Genomic DNA, 20,681 nt, shown 5'->3' on the forward strand with positions numbered 1-20,681 from the left:
ATATCAGATTGGAAGCGCTCAAGTAGATATAGATATTATTCCCATGTGCTTTGAACTAAAGAACCAATCATACGGTTCTTGAGCACAGACATAGTATTGTCTCACCCCTGGCATGTAGTCGGTAATTACCCGTAAGGGACATGGCGATAGGAATGGGAATTCGGGCAAGAATGCCCAAAGTAAACAGAACCATTAGCGACTTAAGTGTCCTGTTGTGCACTCAACAATCTCCGTCGACGGCTTTTGATTCGTACGGATTCATGCGGCAGGGGTTCACTTAACCTGACTAGGCTTAGTTATACGCAGCCAAGGACCCTCCAATTTAGCCTGGTATCTTTTGCAGGCTCTTTTAGGTCAGGCGTCTAGTAAATTCGAAAAAACAAGGCCTGTGCAAAGGAAATAATTGAAATCTTCACTAGAAATAAAACAATGACACTAGTGATAAAAAATCCACCTGGTATGCCAATAGGGGGAGTTATCCTGGCAGTTACCCTGGCAAATAATAGTCGGCCTTGTTCTTTCCTACGGAACCTTTGAAACTTTGGATACAAGTACCCAAGCACCTGCCCATTCTCTTGTTCAACTTCCTTTTACTCTTCTTCCCACTCTCTCTCTCTCTACACACATCTCTATCAATCATGCGTTCCTCACTTATCTTCATCTCGGCTTTGGCCACTGCCGTCATGGGCCAGAATTCCACCGAGTCTGATTACACCCTTCCCGCCGGCTTCAATATTGGTTTGGTGGAAAGCGGCGAGCGAAGTAGGAATCCTGACGCTTGACATGACCAAGTGCTAATAAGGATGCAGGCAGCTGGTGTTCTGCTCAGCGTAACACTTGCCCCGATATCTGCCAGAAAGGCACCAAGCTCAACTCATGCGACGCTGTATGTTTCTGTGTATCGCGTCTGTGCGCCCAGGAGATTAACGGTTTCAATAGTCGACCCTGAAGTTCACCTGTGTCTGCAGCGATGGTTCCGTGCCCGACGTGACCCCCTACCAGCAGACCGTTCCTTTCTACGTCTGCCAGGCCACTTACGGCCAGTGCGTTGTCTCGCACCCCGACGATGCCGAGGGTCAGCGCGCCTGCAAGAAGGCCGCCGTCTGTGGCTCCAAGAACGCCAGTGAGACCACCACCACCGCTTCTTCTTCTTCCACCATGGCTTCAACTACTGTGGCCATGGCTACTGCGACCGAGTCTTCCAGCTCCGAAACTTCCTCCGTGGCTCCTGCCAGCACTACCACCAACGCCGCTGTCGCTCTTGGTGACCTGACCCAGTACTCCACTGGTTTGGTGGCTGGCCTCATGTTCCTTGCTGCGCGCATGGTCCTGTAAAGGATGATCTTCGGTCTTTGGACAGTTAATTACCCCTTGATGGTTGGGACACATAGCGTCCTCTTTGTTCTATTCCCTTGAATCATCGCGATGCGATTTGCTTTTCTTCTTTCAAGGCATTCGATTCCCCGATTGTCCACATGTTTATGAACGTGGCGCCTGTCATTTCTTGTTTTGCTTTGGGTGGGAGTTCCTTTTTGCTTCATCTGCGCAGGTGACGATTTGGCGCATGAACTATTCGATGAAAAGTAATATTACCAATTATTGGCAACCCATTGAACAAAACAAACCGGTCGAGTAAACGTTGTAGCGCGTAGACATTAATTATTTGACCGCGATGAACGATTCGAAATCAAGTCAAAAGAGGTCGTAAACAAAGATCAGTCGAGACGTTTCAACTGTGGTGTTCCTTTTGCCAAGACTTTTTTGGCACACACTGAAATTTCTCAACTTATCGATAGACTCCACCATCAAGAACTTCACGTTCTCTCTTCCTCTCCTTTTCCCACCAACATCATGCCCGCCCCTACCAATACCCTCCTCATTGAGGGTTCTTTCACCGAGCTCGCCGACGAGTTCGCCCAGTACATCGATGCCCTCCGCAAAGAGGGTAACCTCCAGTCCGAGATCGCCCCGCTCCTCGAACCTCTCCGCCAGCAGGAACAGTCTGAAGGCGAGGCCGATCTGAAGCAGCGCGATGAAGTCCTGAAGAAGCTTGTGTCCTCTGCCACCGCTTTGAACAGTGCCCCCGAGAAGGGTAAGTGGGAGTATCGAATGATCTGCAGATAGTCGGAATCTGGCACTGAGATCTTTGATGGACAAAAACTGACATGGATTTACAAAAAATGCAGAGATCACCTCCGCCTACAACCTCCTGGTTCACCTCGTCCACCAGTCTTCCGATGCCGACGTGTTCCTTCCTCGCATCTGCACCTATCTCGCTAAGCCCATCACCACCTCGCCCCAGTTCGGCCCTACTCTCGCTATCTCTATTCTCACCACCATTTTCAACACTCTGTCTTCCAACGATTCGAGCCGGTACCACGTTCTCCTCGCCATTGTGGCCGTGATCCGCCAGTCTGGATCTGGAATCGCTTTCGAAGCCCTCAAGCCCCAGCTTTCTTCCCAGCTCCCCACATGGCTCTCCGCGTGGGAGTTGGAGAACGATGACGCCCGGAAGTTGCACATCGCCATTGCTGAGGCCGCCACTGCTGCTGGTGATGAGGATTTGGCCCAGACTCACATCGTGCAAGCGCTCGAGACCATCGACGCTGCCGACGTCAGCAAGCCCGAAGCCCGCGAGTTGGCTGTGCGCGCACTCGCTAGCGCTCTGCGTCGCTCCAACGTCTTCGATTTCACTCCCTTGACCGCATCAGACGCCGTGCAGGCCCTACGCTCCAGCGACAGCACTCTCTTTGAGCTGCTCGAGCTCTTCACCTCGGATACCCTCGACGCCTATGAGACCTTTGTCGCTGCCACCCCGCTCGCTTCCATCTCTGGCGGTGTGCTCGCCGATTACGCTGATGCGCTGCAGACCAAGATGCGTCTCCTTACCCTCACCTCGCTGGCATCCTCCACCCCTTCGCGCTCACTCCCCTACGCCACTATCGCCTCTGCTCTGCGCGTCCCCGCCACTGAGGTCGAGATGTGGGTCATCGACACCATCCGTGCCGGCCTCGTCGAGGGCCGCCTGTCCCAGCTGAAGTCCGAGTTCCTTGTGCACCGTGCCACCTACCGTGTCTTCGGCGAGAAGCAGTGGTCCGAGGTCCAAGGTCGCTTGATGGTCTGGCGCCGTTCCCTCGAGAGCGTTTTGAACGTCATCCGCACCGAGCGTGAGCGTTTTGCTCGCGAAGGTATCCAGGCCGCGGCTGACCAAGAAGCCAACGCCAACCGCAACGGTAACAGTGATCGCCGACGCATTCAACCCGCGCAGCCGCGTGAGGTTGAGGCCAGTGCTGAATAAATGACGCTCTATGGAACAGTTGTGTACTTTTTTTTTATAAATGGAAAAAAGCTCACAGAACACAAAAATCTTTCAGTTAATAGAGGGGAAATTTCGTTGTTTTTTTTTCCTCATGCATTTCTTTTTCCCTGGCCAGTTGTAGGGTTGGATTTATACTGCCCCCGTTGGATATTTGGGACCCCACGAGTCATGTCATGTCAATCTTAGTCTTGTTTATGTTTTCCGGAGGGATGACTTTTCTATTGTTCATCTTTTTTTTTACTCTGGCTTGAAGAATATTATATTTCTTTAGACTGGTCTTGGCTCATATTCGTAGTTGGGTCCATAGTTGATATTTGACTGACTACAGCAATGTCTGTATTCCAATGGAGCAAAGAAACGTCCATCATCCACCTAAGAGGCTGAAGTTTAAAAATGCTTAAATTCTTCTATGCTCTATTTTCAATTGGAGTCACTAGATAAAAACAACTTTCCCCCTTAGATTGAGCCCCGACTTTATTCTATATACATCGATACCATAACCCGCTTAACGCTTGTGCAAACCACGAGCCTCAATACCCGCCTTAACCTGCTCATAGACCTGCTCAACCGAGCTATCAGCCTTAACCGAAACAACCTTGCCCTTCTTCTCGAAATCATCAACAACAGGCATAGAAGTCTCAACAAAAGTATGGAACCGCTTGCGAATAGAAGCAGCGTTATCATCATCACGACCACTAGTCTCACCACGCTTCAACAATCTAGACTCCATAACATCCTCGGGGCAATCGAGGAATAGCACAAGCTCGGAGGGGCAAACAGTCTCCTCGAAGAAAACAGCCTGGTCAAGCTTGCGGGGGAAACCGTCGATCAAGAAGCGGGCCTTGGTGCCAGCAGGAGGCGGCGAGGTAGCCAGCGACTCGGCCATGGCATTCGACAGCAATGCAACGGTCACTTCCATGGGAACGATCTTGCCTTCGCGGATGTACTCGCGGATCAGGTCGCCGTATTGGCTGCCCTCGCGGACTTGTTCGGCGCGTAGGAGGTCGCCGGCGGAGAGGTGGACGAAACCGTAGTCTTTGACGAGGTTTGCGGATTGGGTGCCCTTTCCGCTGCCAGGGCCGCCGAGGAAGAAGACGACTGTCACGTCTTTCGTGGAGAAGCGGGGGGTGGCCATTGTGGATGGTTGTGGTGTGTTGTTGTTGTTGGTGAGAGAGGTGAGGTGAAGTTAAAGGGGTTTAGGATTGGGTGTCGAGTCTAGGTTGTTTGTGGGGGCTTTCTCGGTGGAGGGGCAACACTTGACTTGAAACGGATGTTAGTTTGCTTTTTTTTTCCCCCTTTGTACGGGCTAGGCCCTTCGATGCTTACTTCAAGCTAGTTTGGGCGTTTGTTGACGCCGGTGCGGGTCTTTACGAGGTAGATGTAGGCGCCGGAGCTGATGGCGGTTATGATGATGATGGGGATGATTGGGAAATTGGAGCGGCTGGATTGAGGGGCGGAGGGTGCGCGTGGCGGCGAAGATCTCGGAGGGTTCGAGTACAGGCGGTGGGGTACCAGGGTCGATCGGCTGAACTTTTGGCTGAGGATGAGAGGCTTGGAGCGTACTCCGGAGAATTGACGGGCTAGAGAAAACATAGAGGCAGTGGCTTCGGGTTGTTGAAGAGGGAAAAAGAAAAAGGAGTTGGGATCGCCGAAACGGGATTAGCTGCTGATCTGTATACCTCGATGCGGTTGTGTATAAATTTGTGTACGCCTTCGGCTTCAACAGTGGCAAGTGATGTTAGGTAAGATTATTAACTGCTCTCTTAGGTTTATATCAGGACTTAGCCAATAGAAACCCTGGAAATGTACGTACAGACTACAATTTCTCCCGGGGCCAAGGACACGATCGTTCATGCACCTCACGTACTAGGCTGAAGCTTCCATGTGATATAGGATTATCAGGGGCTCTTTGAGAATAATGACTAAATTCAGTCCATTGAATATTGCCTAACTGCCTTAAGAGAACCTGAATCAAAAGCAAAACGCTAATGCCCTTGAATCACTATACCAATGGTCACCTTCGAACACTTCGCGTTGCTAGAAAATATAAGATCCCATGTATGCCCTTTCACAATGCTGTATTCAAGAACCTCTTTGTGCCAGCCTATTATAGGTTTCCTCGGGTGAAGATATGTTGATCACGCATGCTATTCATGGATATATATCATTTGGAGACGATTCATCAAATCATACGCAGCAAGGGGCGCCTTGCTAACTTTTGAGTATAGACCAACATATTCCATAGATAGATATAGAATTGAATTAGATGCAGGCCGGATTCCTATAAAGCCCCTGAGACCAAAGTCTACGTGTAGTACAGAGGAGGAACAAGGTCAAGTTGAATTTGGTTGGATCAAGGGGCTAAGTGTATGAAACTCGGACCTAGAATCATTATACCGTAGTGCTTACATAGTGTATACAGGACACCGAAGTTTCAGCTTTTGCATAGAGCAACGATATGATACTTGATAGCTCGCGGTAGTTTGCTATTGTTACGACAGGTACGGAGTACTCCGTAGAGGGTTGATTTTAGGTGGTATTTGTCTTGGGGCAAAATGCACTGTCCATGTAGTTCTAACTTCTAGTACCACCCAATGTTTACGATCTAGGGTAGTATGTAATATTCTCTGTTTTAGATGTCATAAACATGTGCATTGCTGGTGGTATACTACGTTTATGATTGGATGGATGAGCGGGTGTGCCAGCCTACGCTGAAGAAATACGCCGAGATACATTTCCAGGGTTCACCGTGTATGTACTTGTGCACTTCAATGGTTGCTATTGCTAGCATTTGAATGTAATACTGTAATAGCCGCCATATCTATACTTTGGGAAGCAACCCATTCCTGTGTTCAATATTGTCAACAACTGTAATTGACAGTAATCTTTTCTATCTCATATCACTTACGAATTCCATGACCGAATTAGTATAATTACTGCTCAGTCATTGCTAGACGGCTTTTAACAAAATCCACGACGTCCTGATTGTACTTCGATACATAGCCGTGGTGTGCGGCATTGCCGTCTTCTGGGTATGGCGAGCAGCATTGGGCATCACCGTAATCACAATAGCTATGTATTGAGCTAGCAAAGGGTCTGCACAAGGCCGAATTTATACGGGGAAGAAGCTGATCCATTCGCTTTAGCTTATAATTGGGCACTTGAATCTGGAGTTTGTATTACTCACGCCTATACCCATCGTGCAATTACCCACATTCCACGGCATGCCAGGAACGTAGGTTATATCACCATATGAAATTGCAGCTATGACTGAATTTGATCAGATTTGTGTGCTCTGATATTTGCTTCGGAATCACGTACTGATCGAGTTATAGAACGGAGCCAGAGGAGCGACGAAGAAGAATCCAATCTCACTGGTTCCACATAGAGAATCCATCATGAGCACTGCTCCCTACAGGCTGAGTCTTAGCATTTTGTGCGGGTATTGTCGTAGAACGAGGACGTATTGTCAAATATGGGGTTGATATTGGCGCACCATTGAATATCCCACCACCACAATCTTAGTGCTGGGACAGCTTTCGACGTACTCCTGCACAAATTGTTGCATTAGGACCGCACCGTCGTGAACTGTGTGCATCTTCGCAGTGTCGTTCAACACGTTTTCGTGATCGTAGGGTAAGCCGATGGTTGTCGAGCCGGGAATTTGCTTCAGGATCAAGTCTGAAAGAGTGATCAGCACATTCAGATCATCGCCTCCGCCTTGTCCCCTGGTAATGATGGCATGAACTCCCGTCGCGCAGTCATCCTCGGACACAGATTGTGCGTGGGTCTGGGTCAGCATCAAGGTAATAGCCAACAGTGCCCAAATGATCTTCACTATCGCGTCATACATTTTGTAGAATTCGTAGTCACATCTAAAATTATTTGCTTTTTGTTCCTTGCTTATAACTTGATTGTTCAAGAGGAACCGCCCGGCTTTGTTATATATCGCTTTATAAACCCTCCGAGATCATGTGGTACTGTCACTTCAGGTAGAAGGGGAGGCTGCAATTTGATGTTTTTCATATGTGGTTGGCACTCATTTTTGCAGATTATACTTGCAGGCGATAATATCAATGAAATTCTCTTGGCCTGGTTTACTTCAAATTTCGCTTAGTGTATGGTCAGATATATGCTGCCGAATGTCAAGTATGCAGCCAGACTTTTTGAGATTGCAATCTACAGCCTCAACATATCATAGCTTAGCTTAATCACCGTCCAGACTTTGAGTGCATCATTTCGACTGGACAGTAGAGCTTGAACTCTGACTTGCAGCGTTGATCAATCCAGGATTTAAAGAGCTTCCAGAATAATAGTACACCCGAGGACCCAAACTGATGGTTTGTGAGAGTGAAAGCAGAGTAGGCAAGTTTCCAATTGCGATATAAGCTCTTTCAAATTTATCCCTCGGATGAGCTACAATATCAGCTGGTGGGTGGCACATCATCCCCATTGGAAAAAGGCAACGCTAGATACCTTTGGATGAATGACTATACACGTAAAAATTCAAAATCTAACTGTCTTGCAGCACATGGTCTTTTGAAATCTGGAACCCCGAGGCCCGAGTTTGTTTATCCGTCAACGCACTTCGTGCTTCCCATGAATCATGCCGCTCGCTTACGCTTGATATGCCCTGGCAATCAAGTCTCGTACGGCATTTCCCAATTCGGCGATGACCGGGCCGGACCGAGGGATGGTGTGGCCTCGTCCGGTGTCGAACATGGCTGCCGTATCAGGGTCACAAATGTTGAACAACGCCAGTGCCCCGTACCGGTAGGGGTCTGTCAAAGATACATGGTGAGTATATGATTTATATGAGGGCAATATATGTCAAAAGTACCGTCTGCACCAACCACATGAAGCGTCGGAATGTCTAGCATATAATCGCTCTCATCTGCCAGGACCACGTCTTCCTCAGGGGAAAGAGGGGGCCAGCCAGTGAAAAAAACTGCGCATTTTATGCGACGAGGACGACCGGTCTCCTGGGCCTTTCGATCCTCATCCAAAATTAGACTTCCAGCCATCGTAGCACCCTCACTATATCCGACTATGCCTTCGATATCGGGATTCTGCTCCAGCGTGTCATAGAGGTATTCCATGACTTCCTGGTGATTATTCCAATGGCCATCCCAATTCTTGCCCAATGTTCTCATCATGTCTTCCGGACACAAACCATGTGGGGATTTTCGAACACGGGTGATCATGGAGTCCTCTGCTGCTCCTCCATCGTCCAACCACCGGTAATGCGGCCCTACTCCGAAATACTCCGCGAACCCTAGGGGCATACGGAAATCAGAACAATGGTTTCTATGCTTGAGCACGTCAGGAAATTACCTGCTGGCGGGGACACAGGAACAGGGCCGTTGATAGAGTGGAATGAAGCGAAACCCTCCATAGCCATATGCTTCACCAGCGGGCCTGCGTTGTTGTCAGTGAATCCTCGTCCAAGTCTTGAGCCCCGAATAATACGTACCAAGCTGGATATTAATATTCTGCAACAAAGAAATCAGCATTGACGTTCACCATATCTCCCATTACATACATCGATATTCCCAATGGCGCCGTGAAGACACAAGAACCTCATCTTGTATGAACAGGCTGAGAGATATATGAAGCAAGTCTGTATATTTAGATCAAACCAAGGGAAAGACAATGAGCAGTGGAAGAGAGATCAATATTCGCAGATATACTATGTCAAAAATTACCGCTCGGGCTGTACAAGTGGACGTTGGCAAACAAAAATCCACGGGATTTCCACCGAACATCAACTCTCCAACTACAAAAAATTAGTATATCGAATAATGTGGGAATGTGGGACGGTACAACATTTCAGTCCAAGTCACCACTTCGGGAATAACCACCGATCACCCAATACTAGCAGAGACAGCTTCATCAAGCCGTACACCCCAAAATGACCCGCACCAGAAGAGCTGGCGTGAGGTATTTACAACGCTATATAGGCCACTATAGACAATCAGCTTGCCAGATGTCTTCCCCCGATGCCTTTGCGGCCCCCCAAAATCCTTCAGACTCATATTGCAATTGCACCTTCCGCACTTTTCACCCACAAACATGGACGGTGCTAACTCTGAAGGTGCACTCCATGATGAGAAAGGTACACCACAGCCTATAGCCATCATTGGGTATGCCTGTCGACTGCCGGGGCAGGTAAATTCTCCCAGTGACCTATGGGAGCTATGCACCCGAGCTCGCAGTGGCTGGTCACTCATACCCAAAGATCGCTTCTCTGTCAGAGCACTCCAACACCCTAATCCGTCCAAGGTTGGCTGCTTCAATCCTCAGGGGGGCTACTTCCTCGACGAGGATATTGCACGCTTTGACGCTCCCTTCTTCAACATTACTGTCCAAGAAGCCACGTCAATGGATCCCCAACAACGCTTGCTGCTGGAGTGTACTTACGAAGCTTTGGAGAGTGCTGGAATCCCCAAAGAAAATCTTGCCCGTCGGAACGTGGGGGTTTTTGTCGGTGGCAATTTCTCTGATTATGAGCTCCATAACGTCCGTGATATCGAGACTATCCCCATGTATCAAGCCACCGCATGTGCAGCCTCACTACAATCCAACCGTATCTCATACTTTTTCGATCTACGAGGGCCCAGTATCACAGTGGATACAGCTTGCTCTTCTTCACTCGTTGCACTCCATTATGCAGTACAGAGCTTACGAAATGGGGAGTCCACGGAAGCCCTGATCGCTGGTTGTCATCTTAACCTTGTACCAGATATTTGGGTTTCTATGTCTATGTCACAGTAAGCATTTCCGTGTTCCTCTAAGCCAAGATCACGACAACGTCATCTGACTGTCTGTAATTGTATAGACTGTTCAATGATGAGGGTAAAATATTCTCTTTCGACGAGAGAGCCAGATCTGGTTTCGCGCGAGGCGAGGGCTGTGGTGTCGTTGTTTTGAAACCTCTCGAAGTCGCATTACGAGACAAAGATCCCGTCCGAGCTGTTATTGTTCATTCAGGAGTCAATCAAGATGGGCGAACAAAGGGAATTACATTACCAAATGGTCAAGCCCAGGAGGAGCTAATCCGACGGGTCTACAAAGAGGCCAACCTCAACCCGGACGAATGCGGATTTGTAGAAATGCATGGCACTGGAACAAAGGCCGGTGATCCCGTCGAAGCTGCAGCGGTCCATGCGGCACTTGGAAAGAATCGTACTGCCAGAAACCCACTTTACATTGGATCCGTCAAGTCCAACATTGGGCATTTGGAGGGTGCCAGTGGTATAATTTCCGTCATAAAAGCAGCCATGATGCTTGATAGAGAGTTGATGCTTCCGAACGCAGAGTTCAAGAAAGCGAACCCTAATATTCCGATGAGCGAGTGGAATATGAAAGTTTTAACGACGACGCGACCCTGGCCTTCTCGCAAGAAATACCTCAGCGTGTCAAACTACGGCTTTGGAGGAACTAATGCACATGTCGTTCTCGAAAAGGCGCCACTAGCATCAAAAGCCCCAGATGAGGCTATTGAAGATGTTGGAGCGGACCCTAAGCGCAAACTGTTCTTGATATCCGCCAACGACAAGGAGTCTTTGCGCACTCGGATTAAAGACTTCGGTATTTACTTTGAACAACATCCCGAAGTTTTTGAAAAGGTCTTGTTCGGCAACTTTGCTTATACTCTAGGCAACAAAATGTCCCAACTCTCGTACCGTGTTGGCGTATCAGCTACCTCTCTAGACGACCTTGGAATCCGTCTTGCTCAACTGAAGATCAATCCGTCCCGGGTTCTAGGCGCCCCAATAGTTTCGTTTGTCTTCACTGGCCAAGGAGCTCAATGGGCGCAGATGGGTGTCCCTCTGATGCATGAGTACCCTGTATACGAGCTGACTATCAATCGAGCCGATCAATACCTACGAGAGCTCGGCGCTGATTTTTCCCTTATAGAAGAGTTAGAAAAGGACCACAACACTTCAGAGATTGACTCCCCTCACCTAAGTCAACCGGCCTGCACAGCGCTTCAGATTGCACTCGTCAATCTCCTACAATCCTGGGGGATTCGTCCAGCTTCAGTGATTGGCCACAGCTCTGGAGAAATTAGTGCAGCCTACGCTGCAGGAATTTATGACCTGAAGGGAGCTATGGCTCTGGGTTACTGGCGTGGAAAAATGACATCCTTACTGAAGTCCTCGTTCCCGTCCCTCAAGGGCACCATGATTGCCGTCGGCGCCAGTCGCGAGGCTATTCAGCCTATGTTGAAACAACTTTCCGGATACGCCACCGTCGCTTGCGTGAACAGTCCTTCGAGCGTGACGGTGTCGGGAGAAGTGTGCGCAATCGATGAACTCGAAAAGATTCTTCAAGACAAGCAGCTTTTCAACCGAAGATTGAAAATTGACGTCGCCTACCATTCCGACCATATGAAGAAGGTTGCCGAGGCTTACCTGGCTGCAATTGAGAATATTCAGCACTTCCCATCAGCAATGGTCTCTTTCTTTTCTTCTGTCTTTGGGCGTCTGGTAGAGCCTGCCGAGCTTTGTCCAGAATATTGGACTGCTAACTTGACATCACCGGTGCTGTTCTCTGACGCTCTCAGCAAGATTGTATCGGAAGATGAAACACGGCCAAACCTTTTTGTGGAAATCGGTCCACACTCTACAATGAAGGGGCCCATCATGGATACTCTAAGGAGCTTGGGTCCCACCGTCTCTAAGATTGGATATACACCAACTATTGTTCGTAAAGTGGACGCAGCTGAGTCGGTCTTGGATACCGCTGCTGCTGCCTACGTGCGTGGCGCTACACTCAATATGACAGGAGTGAATTTCCCCAAGACTGGTGCAGCAAACCGTTGGTTCTTGACTAACCTGCCTCGCTATCCATGGCAACATGGAACTCGATACTGGCACGTTGCCCGTATCTCGCAGAAGCATGCGACTAGAGATCGTGCCAGGAACGATGTATTGGGGGTATTGGCAAATTACTCAAATGATCTGGAGCCAACGTGGCGTAACATAGTTCGCTTAGACGAGATACCATACCTCCGAGACCATAAGATGCAGGGGATGGCTGTTTACCCACTGGCGGGCTATGTATGTTTGATGAATGACAAGCTATATAGGCTATGTTCACTGACTGCCAAATAGTTAGTTATGGCCATTGAGGCCGCTCGGCGACGCGCGAAGCAAGCTGATATTCAAATTTCTTTATTTGAGTTGAGGGAAGTCATTGTGGGTTCGGCGCTCGTACTGAGCGACGACACTGATGCAGAGACCACAATTACCCTACGTCCTTATGCCGAAGGCACCCGGGGATCATCCGATCTGTGGGATGAGTTCCGTGTCTGCTCCTGGACTCCAAAGCGAGGATGGACAGAGCATTGCACTGGTCAGGTGCGGGTTCGCTCAGATCCAAAACAGCAGGCGGCTGCGATCTCGAGCCCGTTCGAGACTCAAACCACTCACACGAAAGCCCAGATTGCCCGAATCCAGGAATCGGCTACTAATTACCTCGACATGTCCCACATGTACCAGGTTCTTAGTGATCTAGGAGCCGGATATGGTCCCATCTTTCAGGACATTGATAACTGTTATTCCAGCCCTAACCACTCGTTCGGTGATCTTCACGTGAGAGATACACGCAGTGTCATGCCGAAGCAATTTGAGCCTCCCTTGACTGTCCACCCATCATTCCTTGACGGACTTCTACATTTTGCCTGGCCCCTACTTGGACAAGGCTTGGGTCGAATGGACCTGGACACACTTTACATGCCGACAATGATCAAGCGCGTGACAGTCGGTCTCAATGTCCCAACGACTGCTGGTGAGCATGTTAAAGGTTACTGCAGTGGAAGTCCCAGCTTGCCCTTCCCTGAACCGACGAAATTTGACCTTTTTGCTATCCGAGAGGGCGACGTAGAGCCTATCGTCACAATAGAAGGTCTAGTAATGACTCCCCTCAGAAATCCAAACACCCACGGCGAAGACACTCGCAAACTGTGCTACAAGATCAATTGGCATCCTTTGACTGAGGTTGAAAATACCGTCGAAGCAGATGTTCAAGATCACAAAGACCCTGTGAAGTCTCATGACAATACTTACACTCACGGGGACGCAAACATGAGTGAAATTACAGAGCAGAAGAACGATTTGCATGCAAATGGGAATCAGGTCGTACACAAACACGATCTTGTCATCTCCTACCTTGGAAAGCCCGATGATGGTATTGCTGATAAACTTAGCATCGCACTGTGCAATATATCAGGGTGGCAGGTTTCTGTCCAAGCCTTTGGTGAGATGGACTTCACTCAAAAGCATCTTGTTCTACTTCAATTTGGACCTAGCTCCCTACGACATCTCACCGAGGACGTATTTGAGGAGCTCAAGAAGGCGCTACTAAATGCTCGAACTGTGCTCTGGGTCTACCGAACTGATTCTCCCGATGCTCAAATGGCAGTCGGATTGGCTCGTACCCTGCGCTCAGAGACTATGGCTAGGATAGCTACCCTTGGGTTGGCTCCTGAAGACACCGAATATCCCGAGAAGCCTATTCAAGCAGCCATGAGGGCTATATGGCCCACCGATGGGACCAAGCCCTCAAAGGATCTCGAGTTCAAAGCTAAAGGCTCGGAGCTCTTTGTCCAACGCGTCGTGGAGGATGATACTGCTAATTGTTTCGTCCATAATGAAACCCACGATATGACAATCTCAACCCAACCATTCAGTCAGCCCGGGCGACGCTTCAAGATCCAGATTGGCAATCCAGGTGCCCTTGACTCTCTCTACTTCGTAGACGACAATCCCCAGCCACTAGGCGAGGACCAGATCGAGCTTCAAGTGAGAGCAAGTGGTCTCAACTTCAAAGATATTGTTGTATCCATGGGCCAGCTTGCACAATCATACATCGGAATCGAATGCAGTGGTATTGTCTCCAGTGTAGGATCCAACGTGAAGAATTTCAAGGTTGGTCAAAGAGTCATGGCCATGCCAGAGGGTTGTTTCTCGACCTATGCGCGATGCTCTGTGACCAGCGCTGCGGAAATCCCAGCCGACATGTCATTTGAGGTTGCAGCCACAGTGCCAGTTGTATTTTGTACTGCATACTACGCACTATTTGACCTAGGTCAACTGCAAGCCGGCGAGCGGGTTCTCATCCACGCCGGTGCTGGTGGTGTCGGTCAAGCTGCCATAATGCTAGCCCAGATGACTGGCGCAGACATCTTTGTTACAGTCGGAAGCCTCGAAAAGAAACAATTCTTAATAAACCAGTACGGTATTCCTGAAGACCGTATCTTCTATAGTCGTGATGCATCTTTTGCCCGCAGCGTGCGCAGAGCCACCGGTGGTGTTGGTGTAGACGTTATCGTCAACTCCCTAGCAGGCGATCTTTTGCGCGAGACTTGGGAGTGCCTTGCACCATTCGGACGATTTGTCGAGATTGGCAAGGCTGATATTACGAAAAATACGCGGCTTGAAATGCAGCCTTTTGAGCAGAACGTCACATTCTCGTCGGTTGATCTCACCAAGGTTGGCAAGATCAAGCCGCAGTTGATGAAGCGACTCCTGGGCGATGTCTGTCGGTTGATTCGCGAGGGATCAGTGCAACCTATCCTACCACTTTCGATATATCGAATTTCTGAAATCGAAAAGGCGTTCCGTACTCTACAGATTGGTAAGAGCATGGGTAAAATTGTGGTAGTTCCTCACGAAGGCGATCAAGTCAAGGTAAGCAATAACACATCTGAAATCAGATCTTCGAACATAATCATTTATTCTTACAGGCCGTGGCTCCCAAGACCAGCACCAAGCTCTTAAGACCTGATGCATCTTACATCTTGGTCGGTGGTACTGGTGGCTTAGGCCGAAGCATAGCCAAGTGGATGTCTTCGAAGGGCGCAAAGAACATTGTTCTTGTATCTCGTCGAGCTACAATTGATAATAAGGTCCAAGCTTTGATTGATACCTTGACTCCCTCGGGTATGAGGATTGTCGTCAAGGCTTGCGATGTCAGCAGCCAGGAGTCAGTTGAGGCGCTGGTTAGGGATGAGATGAGAGACCTCCCGCCTATACGTGGTGTTATTCACGGCTCAATGGTGCTTCGCGTAAGTTCCCTATCATATGAATTGATGTATAACACTCATTTTTGAATACTGACCCTAATTAGGACATGCTCTTCGAAAACATGTCGCTTGAAGACTTCACGGCTGTGGCGTGCAATAAGGTAGAAGGGGCTTGGAACTTGCATAATGCACTGATCCATTCCCCACTGGATTTCTTCATTGCCCTTTCATCGGTGGCCGGAATTATCGGCAATCGCGGTCAAGCAGCCTACTCCGCGGCAAATGCATTCCTGGATGGATTTATAGCATATCGCAAATCCCTTGGTCTTCCAGGGACATCAATTGACCTAGCTGCCGTCAGCGACGTCGGTTATCTAGCAGATACCGACGCCCAGCGGCGCCAGGAGGTAATGAAAAATATTGGCGGCCAGACCATCGACGAGTCGGAGGTCCTAGCACTGATAGCTGCCGCTCTGACCGGTGATCTTGATCAGTCCTGCTCTGGACAATGCATCACAGGACTGCGCTTGGATTCACTCGAGAACAACTTCTGGGTCCAGGATGCGAAGTTCAGCGTGCTATATGAGGCTGCCAAGAGGTCACTGGGAAATAGCTCACAGCGGGACGGCCCGTCGGTGCCGCTGCAAGTCACTCTGTCGGCTGCGCCATCTAAGGAGGAGGCTTTGAAAGTGTGTTACGAGGCGCTGGCCGCTAAGCTAGCACAGGTTCTCGTTCTCTCCGTGGAGGATATGGATCCCTCGATTACAGTTGCTTCGTTGGGTCTTGACTCGTTGGTTGCTATTGAGATTCGTAACTGGATTGCCCGTGAGGCCAATGCCAATGTGCAGGTTCTGGAGTTGTTGTCCAGTGGCAGTTTGATGGCTTTGGCTGAGATTATCCTCAAAAAGTCTCAGGCTTATACGCGTACTGAGTAACAGGATGATAGCATGGACTGCGGCGGTATACGAGCCATTAGACTGTTTTGTATACCTTATAAGTTTCCCCGGACTATTTACAGATTGTTACTATTTGATAAACTGATTCTTCTTTTATTTATGATCTCTCATTTCGAATAGTACTTACTATTTTGGAATGTTCCTTGGAGCCCAAATTTGGTCGATGATAAAGATCAACGTTAGGTGCTGAATCATTATGTAGCTGGGAAGGAAATCTTTCCATTCACTATCTACATCTCTCAAGGCATGAGCCCTAAGGTTATCATCCTATAGGCCAATTGGCACAATGAAAACACATAAATCGATATCTACAAGTACTGAGTAACTGCATAGACGGGCGTATCTGCACATCTTGACCGGTTCACCAGCTTGGATACCGTCACTCCTTTTATGCATTTCTGGTAGTCCCTAAACGCCAAATTCAATTTCTATCGTCAGGGCTTGTAATGCCCTCATATACATCATTTCTCTTCTCCTTTTCGCTCTCCCGATCATGTCGCCATTTTAGTCTCAGTCCAATTTGAGTCTTCCTTTGCCGTCTAAGACAAGTGATCTATCCTATCTGCCTTCCTTCTGATATGCTCCTTATTCCAGCTCAATGGTGCCGGGAGGCTTGGAGGTTCTAGAAAGATAATGTTAGCTTGATCCTCGAGACCGAATAGAAAGATTTCAACTTACAAATCATAGACAACACGGGCCACGCCCTCAACCTGGTTGCAAATAGTGCGCGAAACATCCTAGGTAGATACATTAGTAAATGTAGGATATGATGGTGATCGGCCTTTACGGCAGATAGGGTGGCTCACCTTGAGGAAGGCGGTATCGAAGTCAAAGATGTCTGCGCTCATGAAATCCTTAGTGGTGACAGCACGGAGAATCACGATGTAACCCCAAACGCGCTGATCACCGAACACACCAACACTGCGGTTAGTATCAAGACCAGCGAAGGCTTGGGAAATCTGGGAGAGATTAGCTTATGTCTGTATTCGTTAAGGACTTAACCTACCTGGTTGTAAAGACCGGCCTCCTTGATCTTGGTGATGAAGATGTGGTCGGCCTTACGAGCGATCTCCACGCGCTCCTTGGTAACATCGCCGAGGATGCGAATGGCAATACCAGGACCAGGGAAGGGGTGTCGGTTCACGAGCGACTCGTGGATGCCGAGCTTGCGACCAATTGCCTGTAAAATTTAGTATAATTCGAGGTAGAATTCACATTATCAGGATAGCATACCCGAACTTCATCCTTGAACAAAAGTCTGAGCGGCTCAATCAGCTATAATAAGATCACGTTAGTCCTATATGCGTTGATGAAGATAAAGAAGGCATATACTTACACGCAAACCTTGCTGAACGTGCCAATGTGGTTAGTAAATTCAAACAATCAAGCTTCTTCGAATACTTCGACTTACTCCGTTCATCATCCGCTATATGCTGATTAGTTGCGATACTTTCAATACGAAGGTGGAACTGCTTACCTCTGGTAGACCGCCAACGTTGTGGTGAGCTATTCATGTCAGTTTCATTTGACTTTGTTGAAATATCCTGCTTTAGAGTTCATTGACTCACTCTTGATAGTGGCCGAAGGGCCTCGGAAGCTTAAAGATTCAATACTAAAAGAAAAAATTAGCTTGGATCTGGCAAATAGCTCAAAACGACTTACACATCAGGGTATAAGGTGCCTTGGAGGAAGAATTCCACCTTCCCGGAGTGAGGGGTGTTCTCTGCTTCCTTCTCGATCTAGGAGGTCTGTTAGCATCTGATCTACGGAGCCAAGAGTAGAGAACATCAAGTACCCGGATAGCCTCTTTCTCGAAGAGATCGATGACTTCAAGATCGTTAGCACCCTGCCAAAAACAAAACGGAGAAAAAAAAAAACGGAGTACGCACAAGTAGTTCCAATGATCTTTCGCTTCTTCTCAGGGTCAGCAACACCGGCAAGACGACTCATGAACAGATCGCCGGCCTCAACAACTGTAAGATTAATGCCAAGATGCTTTCCGAGCGTCTCCTTAACAACCTCGCACTCATTAAGGCGCATGCACCCTGTGTCGATGAGGATAGCCTTGAAACGGTCCCCAATAGCCTCACGCATGAGAGCCGCTCCTACAGTGCTGTCGACGCCACCCGAGACGGCACCGAGGACAAGCGCACGCTCACCAACAAGCTCGCGGATACGAGCGATCTCAAGCTCAGCGAAGTCGCCCATTTTCCAGTTCGCTTGAGCTCCGCAGATATCAACACTGAAGTTGCGGAGGATATCGCTTCCGCGGGGTGTCTATATTCCAAGCATGTTAGAGGGGTGTGGTGTGAGTGGGATTTTCAGGGACGAACGTGTTCAAGCTCAGGGTGGAACTGGACGCCTAGTCATTATTAGCTCATTTCCTTCATACGTCAGACAACTTAGTGGAAGACAAACCGAAGATAGGCTTCTCCTCGTGGGCGATTCCGGCGTACTCTGAGTTAGTGGTGGCACCAACAACGACAAATCCCTATTCAAGTTAATGATGTTGTTTCGGAAACGAGATAATTTCACTCACTGTAGGCAGGGAGACTAGCTTGTCGAAGTGGGACATGAACACAGGGATCTCATCGCCGAGACCAGCGAAAAGTCGGTCGACATTGCTGTTAACCTTAGTAATTTTGACGTCGGCGTGGCCATATTCTGGAGGAAAGAGTCAGAATTGATTTCAAAGTGTTCCAAAGGTCACATACCTCGTGCCTCTCCACGTGCGACATTCTTTGAGTCAATTCGCCAAGCGATCTCCTGGCAGCCGTAGCTAGCTGAAGTGTCAGTATCATACTAATTTCGATGCTGAAGCAAGCCGTACCAAATACCCCTAGATATCCCGTATTAGTCCATTGAACCTGAATGAGTGGGCAAAAATAACACTCACAGAATAGGCACGTTAAGATCAAAAACAGCGGGGTCAACATCTATATATAGGTATAAGTATAGGTAATAGGACGTTCTGAAAACGAAGACCTACGGGGCGAGCCCTCGTCGTAGACAGAGGAAGGACCTAGTAGCTCAGTCAGACATGTCACAACCTATGCGATAATGACTCATTATACCTCCAGAGAACACAATTCCCTTGGGTTTCCAAGTCAGCTCAGCGATCTTGGTGGTGCATGGGAGCAGCTCAGCGAAGACGCCGAGAGCGCGAAGTCGGCGTAGGATAAGATGGCTCGTTTGGGACTTTATAAAGCGGAGTTAGCGTTTGCCGTTATGAAGCTCCGTTATGTGAAAAGGCCGAAAGAAAGGTAGAGGGGTAGAGGGGTCGAGGGGTAAGAAGATGCCGGGGACATACGCCAAAATCGAGAACGAGGATAGTCTAGAAAATCAAGTGTTAGCCAATCCATTCTTCATATGTTTGTCAATATCGATTGCGCCTACACGGCGATCGATCGTAAGTTGTAGAGAACGACGATGGAGTTTCCGAGCTCGCCATGCCGGCTCTTAGGGTGCTGATAGTACGTACATCAAAGCTGTTGTGAGGCGCTTCAGCCTCGACGTTAGGAGCCATTGTGATGATTTCTGCGTATCGAGATAATTGGCGGGGTTTGCAGAGTCACAAAGATAGAAAAGAAAAAAAAAAGGCCCTGATACAATACCGCCTCCTGAATAGGACACCGCCTGAAGAATAGTAGCTTATGACTGGACAAACAAGTTTTTAGTGCGGCAGTACCCGTGTCAACCCCTCAATGACCCTGGTCCTGGAAGGGCGGTCTGGGCCGAATATCAAAGCCGCTTGGGGAACTTGACCAATTGTCAGCGGGTGATAGTAGAATATGGTGCCTAAAGGTGTAGAATTTATAAGATCAACATGAGTTACTCAGGGTCATCGGGGTTTGCTATTTTCCTCTTCACGTCCTACAGCATTTTATCCAAGAAGAGCCCAACAGGGATGATGGGAGTATAAAGCTAACTCATGTCATGTGGTACTTTAGCGACAACATTTTAGTCTGGAGTCCACAGAGGTCAAGTAAAGGAAGAATGGACTAGCTCGAGTAATAGATGCAAGGATTGAACAAGTCAAATGTGCCGTCTTGAATTCGAGAAGACGCAAAACCCGTGAATAAAAAATGACAGGGTGTTGGAGAACAAAACCAAACTCCATCCGGAATAAAAGTCCAACGGAAAACCATACTGAAAAGGCTCATGTAAATCCCAAACCGAAACTCCTTGTTGATGCCAGACGATTGGACTATTGAGAATGGGGCAAAGGAAGAAAAGCGCTCTCTCCATAACTCCCATCTGGGAATACCCATGCAGATGAGAAAACAAAAAGGTCCAAACGGACACCCATCACGCATCATGGGGCCAATAGACATGTTGAAAAAAGAAAATCACAACGAAAGAGACCGCTAGAGAT

At 48.5% G+C, this 20,681-nt stretch overlaps 8 protein-coding genes across 8 annotated transcripts; 3 read left to right on the top strand and 5 right to left on the bottom strand.

The window, feature by feature from the left end:
• Nucleotides 1–638: 638 nt before the first annotated feature.
• On the top strand, nt 639–1,335 carry N7500_000780 (uncharacterized protein; the record flags this gene model as incomplete). The annotated part of the gene is made up of 3 exons (XM_056671926.1): nt 639–762; nt 810–886; nt 940–1,335. 3 exons carry the CDS (start codon nt 639–641, stop codon nt 1,333–1,335), a joined length of 597 nt encoding a protein of 198 aa, XP_056537499.1.
• A 508-nt stretch (nt 1,336–1,843) lies between these two features.
• N7500_000781 (PCI domain protein) lies at nt 1,844–3,298 on the top strand (the record flags this gene model as incomplete). The annotated part of the gene is made up of 2 exons (XM_056671927.1): nt 1,844–2,092; nt 2,187–3,298. The coding sequence occupies exons 1-2, from the start codon at nt 1,852–1,854 to the stop codon at nt 3,296–3,298; spliced, it is 1,353 nt and encodes a 450-aa protein (XP_056537500.1). The 5' UTR covers nt 1,844–1,851.
• Nucleotides 3,299–3,824: 526 nt separating this feature from the next.
• ura6 (uridylate kinase ura6) lies at nt 3,825–4,454 on the bottom strand (the record flags this gene model as incomplete). Its single annotated transcript, XM_056671928.1, has 1 exon — nt 3,825–4,454. One exon carries the CDS (start codon nt 4,452–4,454, stop codon nt 3,825–3,827), a length of 630 nt encoding a protein of 209 aa, XP_056537501.1.
• A 197-nt stretch (nt 4,455–4,651) lies between these two features.
• Nucleotides 4,652–4,912, bottom strand: N7500_000783 (uncharacterized protein; the record flags this gene model as incomplete). The annotated part of the gene is made up of 1 exon (XM_056671929.1): nt 4,652–4,912. The coding sequence occupies one exon, from the start codon at nt 4,910–4,912 to the stop codon at nt 4,652–4,654; it is 261 nt and encodes an 86-aa protein (XP_056537502.1).
• A 1,340-nt stretch (nt 4,913–6,252) lies between these two features.
• On the bottom strand, nt 6,253–7,172 carry N7500_000784 (uncharacterized protein; the record flags this gene model as incomplete). The annotated part of the gene is made up of 4 exons (XM_056671930.1): nt 6,253–6,447; nt 6,507–6,589; nt 6,641–6,731; nt 6,816–7,172. The coding sequence occupies 4 exons, from the start codon at nt 7,170–7,172 to the stop codon at nt 6,253–6,255; spliced, it is 726 nt and encodes a 241-aa protein (XP_056537503.1).
• A 764-nt stretch (nt 7,173–7,936) lies between these two features.
• Nucleotides 7,937–8,903, bottom strand: N7500_000785 (Serine hydrolase FSH; the record flags this gene model as incomplete). The annotated part of the gene is made up of 5 exons (XM_056671931.1): nt 7,937–8,100; nt 8,160–8,594; nt 8,654–8,737; nt 8,793–8,811; nt 8,862–8,903. 5 exons carry the CDS (start codon nt 8,901–8,903, stop codon nt 7,937–7,939), a joined length of 744 nt encoding a protein of 247 aa, XP_056537504.1.
• A 488-nt stretch (nt 8,904–9,391) lies between these two features.
• N7500_000786 (type I polyketide synthase) lies at nt 9,392–16,285 on the top strand (the record flags this gene model as incomplete). The annotated part of the gene is made up of 5 exons (XM_056671932.1): nt 9,392–10,089; nt 10,158–12,384; nt 12,439–15,015; nt 15,072–15,392; nt 15,455–16,285. The coding sequence occupies 5 exons, from the start codon at nt 9,392–9,394 to the stop codon at nt 16,283–16,285; spliced, it is 6,654 nt and encodes a 2,217-aa protein (XP_056537505.1).
• A 606-nt stretch (nt 16,286–16,891) lies between these two features.
• Nucleotides 16,892–19,832, bottom strand: gua1 (GMP synthase (glutamine-hydrolyzing); the record flags this gene model as incomplete). The annotated part of the gene is made up of 22 exons (XM_056671933.1): nt 16,892–16,928; nt 16,985–17,043; nt 17,113–17,265; nt 17,313–17,486; nt 17,540–17,581; nt 17,643–17,654; nt 17,718–17,732; nt 17,784–17,812; nt 17,875–17,918; nt 17,969–18,045; nt 18,102–18,133; nt 18,196–18,583; nt 18,640–18,668; nt 18,725–18,797; nt 18,846–18,970; nt 19,021–19,085; nt 19,137–19,145; nt 19,203–19,242; nt 19,296–19,328; nt 19,381–19,504; nt 19,617–19,640; nt 19,788–19,832. 22 exons carry the CDS (start codon nt 19,830–19,832, stop codon nt 16,892–16,894), a joined length of 1,629 nt encoding a protein of 542 aa, XP_056537506.1.
• Nucleotides 19,833–20,681: the final 849 nt, after the last annotated feature.

This window comes from Penicillium coprophilum, assembly GCF_028826855.1.
Source record: "Penicillium coprophilum strain IBT 35676 chromosome Unknown utg000001l_segment0_segment0, whole genome shotgun sequence".
NCBI lineage: Eukaryota > Fungi > Ascomycota > Eurotiomycetes > Eurotiales > Aspergillaceae > Penicillium > Penicillium coprophilum.